At 34.7% G+C, this 3,752-nt stretch overlaps 1 protein-coding gene across 1 annotated transcript; it reads left to right on the forward strand.

The window, feature by feature from the left end:
- Positions 1-291: 291 nt before the first annotated feature.
- Positions 292-3,456, forward strand: LOC132303835 (putative FBD-associated F-box protein At5g56390). The gene is made up of 2 exons (XM_059801269.1): positions 292-1,199; positions 2,985-3,456. Exons 1-2 carry the CDS (start codon positions 402-404, stop codon positions 3,294-3,296), a joined length of 1,110 nt encoding a protein of 369 aa, XP_059657252.1. The 5' UTR covers positions 292-401; the 3' UTR covers positions 3,297-3,456.
- Positions 3,457-3,752: the final 296 nt, after the last annotated feature.

Consider the following 3,752-nt stretch of genomic DNA (forward strand, 5'->3'; position numbering starts at 1 on the left):
ACATCTTTTTTACTTGTGTATGGGTAAAGTTGCTCTCTTTTTCTGTATGTGGAACAAATCAAGCAAGTTTGTTTGGATATCTCTAATCTGTTCATCTTCTCCTCCTGTTGTCTATTGGATCTGCAGAAAACCATGGAGAAAACCACCAAACCCACCTCAATATGCGGTGCTAAAAACGCAGGTATGGATTTGTATGTCTTTATTTATTTTATTTTTAAATGAAGAAATTCTGTACAAAAATTGAGCAGTAATGTGGTGTTTTTGTTATCACACTTTCTTAATTATTTTTATTTTTCCTTAATTGTAATAGTGCGAGGGTTGATAAAGGAGGGTTGTGTTTGGAAGATCGCATTAGTGGACTTCCTGATGATGTCATTGTTTCAGTCTTGTCACTGTTGACAATGAAAGAAGCTGCAAGAACTAGTCTCTTATCAAAGAGATGGAGCTATATGTGGACGCACATTGCTACTTTGAATTTTGATGCCACACATATACTAAATGAACTGAAAGTGGAAGATAAGGAACTTGAAGTAGAAAGGCATTTGTATTTGAGTTGGGTTAATATAGTCTTGAAATCGCACAACGGTCCAACTATAGATGAATTTAGAGTTCAATTTGATCTTGATGAAACTTGTAAATTTGATATTGACAATTGGGTTAATTTTGCGGTAGAAAAGAGAGTTAGAAGGCTTGAGTTAGACTTGTTGGATATTTGGCTCATCTCTAGAGAGGAAGAGGATTACAATTTTCCTGACGGGAATCGTATTACAAATCACCTGCATTCATTGTCTCTTGGGTTTACTGGTTTCAACTCCCTCACCAATCTCTTTCTGAAATACGTGAATGTAACTGGACAAGTTCTTGAGCACTTCTTAACTAACTGTCCATTTTTGGAACAATTGTGTGTGGAAAAATCCGATTGTCTCATAAATCTGAAAGTTCCTGATCTATCACTCAAATTGCAGCGCTTGGAGATAACTTACTGTTTCAATGTGGAAAGTATAGAGATTTCTGCCATGAATCTCGTGTCATTTATGTACTTCGGACCAAAAATAAGCTTGCCATTTAAGAATGTCCAGGACCCTGTTGAATTGTATTTTGGGGGTGATTACTGCAATTATCTAATTTGTAACTTTTGGGAGATTTCAAGCTATCTTTCTCAGCTAGAGAGCCTTACGTTGTACATGACCATCGTTGAGGTTAGTAAGTTTAACCAATTCACTTTATCTCCTCCCCTTCATTTTTATTTTGTTCTTTTTTAACATCATTATTAATCTGTGCTGATTTATTTTTTCTTTGGGTTATTCAGAATGATATTGAGTCTGCTAAATTTCCTGTATTTAATAAGCTCAAGCATTTGGAGTTGAGAATCGGTGCAGATGATGATAAAAACCTTATTGTTTTTTTCCCCCCTAATAGAGGCATGTCCTTTCTTGTCTAAATTTGTGTTAAAGGTAATAAGTCTTACTTTACAACTTGCGTTTGTGTTTCTAAACTGTGAGGTTTATTGCTTTCGTTATTGAATTTTCAAATGAAAATTTTGATTCATTTGGACTTCGGCTTAAAAGCTTTCAGTTTTCCCAAGTAATTGGATCTTAATTAGGCCTATTACAAATTACAATATTACCAGTAATAGGAAAAAATGTTAAAGTATTTTGTAAATGAATATATATCTTTTTGTTGTTCCCATATTGATTTAATATTTAATGCCTAAGTGTTTTACGTGGTTGTTTAGTATGTTACACGTTCTTGCTTTATTGTCATGATTGTTCAAGTACATTAATTGCTCAAGAACTCCTGGAGTAGGATACTGGGACCTCTTGGAATCGGTAACCTTATTTAGTTAGTTTTAGTCTAATTTCTCTTCAAAACAGTGTGAATTCATCTCTAACACACTGTTTTCTTCTTCTTATTCTTCTTCTTTCAGCCATGCTAGTATTGAGGATTCTTTGCTCTTATTATAAGTTTAATTCGAATATGATTACTTTAATCAGATTGTTGAGTGATTGCTGAGCATTATAGTCCATTTTTGCTTTATCAAGTTGTGTCTCAGTTGTTTTGGTTTGTGTCTGAGTTGTTTTGGTTCAAAAGCAAAAAAACCATTTAGTATAATGACTGAGGATTGCGACTTATTCCATGTTATTTAGGCCCAAGCAATACATGCTTAGAGTGAACTCAACTCACTAATCTATTAGTTCGTCAAAACTTACGAAGGTGTTAAGGTACACTGTCTGTCTGTTACAAGGCAACTTTGGTATCTCTTCTTTTCCCTTGTAATATTTCTATTGGTAAGAGAACAATGCTGTGAAAAAGGAGAAATGGAGAATGCAGTAGGGGGAAGGAACATTGATCCTTCAGTAAACTAAAAGCCACAGCCAATTAAAGACTAAAACAAACTAAGAAACCGCAGTCAGAAATTTGTTCCAATGATTGGAAGATGAAAAATGCTGAAGAATGCAATCCAAAGACCCAACAGGAACCATCCCCTTTCTTCTACTTCCCGGGAGTACCCTTCACTGCAGTAGCAGAAGTTTAATTTCATTTTCAGGATCTTTAGTTATTAACTATGGACACTTTGGCGATGTTATTAATGATTGGTTTATCCATCTGTTGTCATTTCTAAGCATTTAAACTTTTCTTGAATTTATTTCTTAAATGTTTGAGGATTTTTTTTTTTACGGATTTAAATTGCATGTCCACTCAATATTATGTTTTAGGCACAATAGTTTTTTTATGGTTGTTACAATAAGCAGGGTGACTAATGTCATAAAGGAATTTTTTTTTATCTTGTTGAGTCATATGTATAACAGCATGGTCCATGGAGCATGTGGAACGTTTCGTTTTGGCTATTCCATTGAGTCTAGCAATGTCATGATTCTAATTTGTCCTGAGTTTTGATTTGATGCTTGTTATTTTTGTTTTGTATGCTAATGGTCTACTTAAATGTATAAAGCACCGTATGACTCCAGTTCTGCTTGTTACAGTTGGAATGGCCCGGGTACAATCAGGGAAGAAATCGGGAAAGCCATAGCTGCGTTACATTTAGGCCCCATCAGTACCTTAAGGTGGTGGAAGTAATTGGGTTTGTTGGGTGTACAAATGATGTTGAGCTTGCAAGGTATTTAATTAAGAGTGCTGTCATGCTTGAGAAGATTACTTTTGATCCTCGTAATCCGCTTCATATGGAGTGTTCTCTATGGGAGATCATGGAGACCGAGGAGAGCAATGCAGCGAGAAAGTGTGCCGAGGACTTCCGCTCCGAACTTCCAGTTGGAGCAGCTTTAGTTATTCTTTAATTCATTGATTATATGTTATAAGCTATTGCTTCTTGTACATACTATACTTCCAGCAGGAAGTATGTACAAATGTATGTATATCTATATTTATTTTTTAAATGAAGAAATTATATTAGAAAAATTGAGCAGTACTGTGCTGTTTTTTATACACAATTTAGTTATCAGTTTCGTTTCGTCTCCTACTTCCATTGAATGAAATACTCCTGGTTGTAGTCCATGGAACTATCTATCTGCTACTAATCGTTCCAGCATAAGAGCTATTTGCTTCATTATTACAGTTGATTAACAGTGATTTTTTCGATTGGGCGATGATACTTGGACTCTGCACTATGCTGTTGCATATTATACGTTTTTTTGTAGAACATGAAATGACAATTGTTCTTCAAATGTAGTCTCAATCGCTAGAAATGTTTTGAAATGATAAGAACCCTAGAGAGAGATCAAAATTAAAAAAGA

The sequence above is a fragment of the Cornus florida genome, unplaced genomic scaffold, assembly GCF_030987335.1.
Source record: "Cornus florida cultivar Cherokee Brave unplaced genomic scaffold, ASM3098733v1 CherokeeBrave_3.0.0_Hap2_Chr04, whole genome shotgun sequence".
Lineage (NCBI taxonomy): Eukaryota > Viridiplantae > Streptophyta > Magnoliopsida > Cornales > Cornaceae > Cornus > Cornus florida.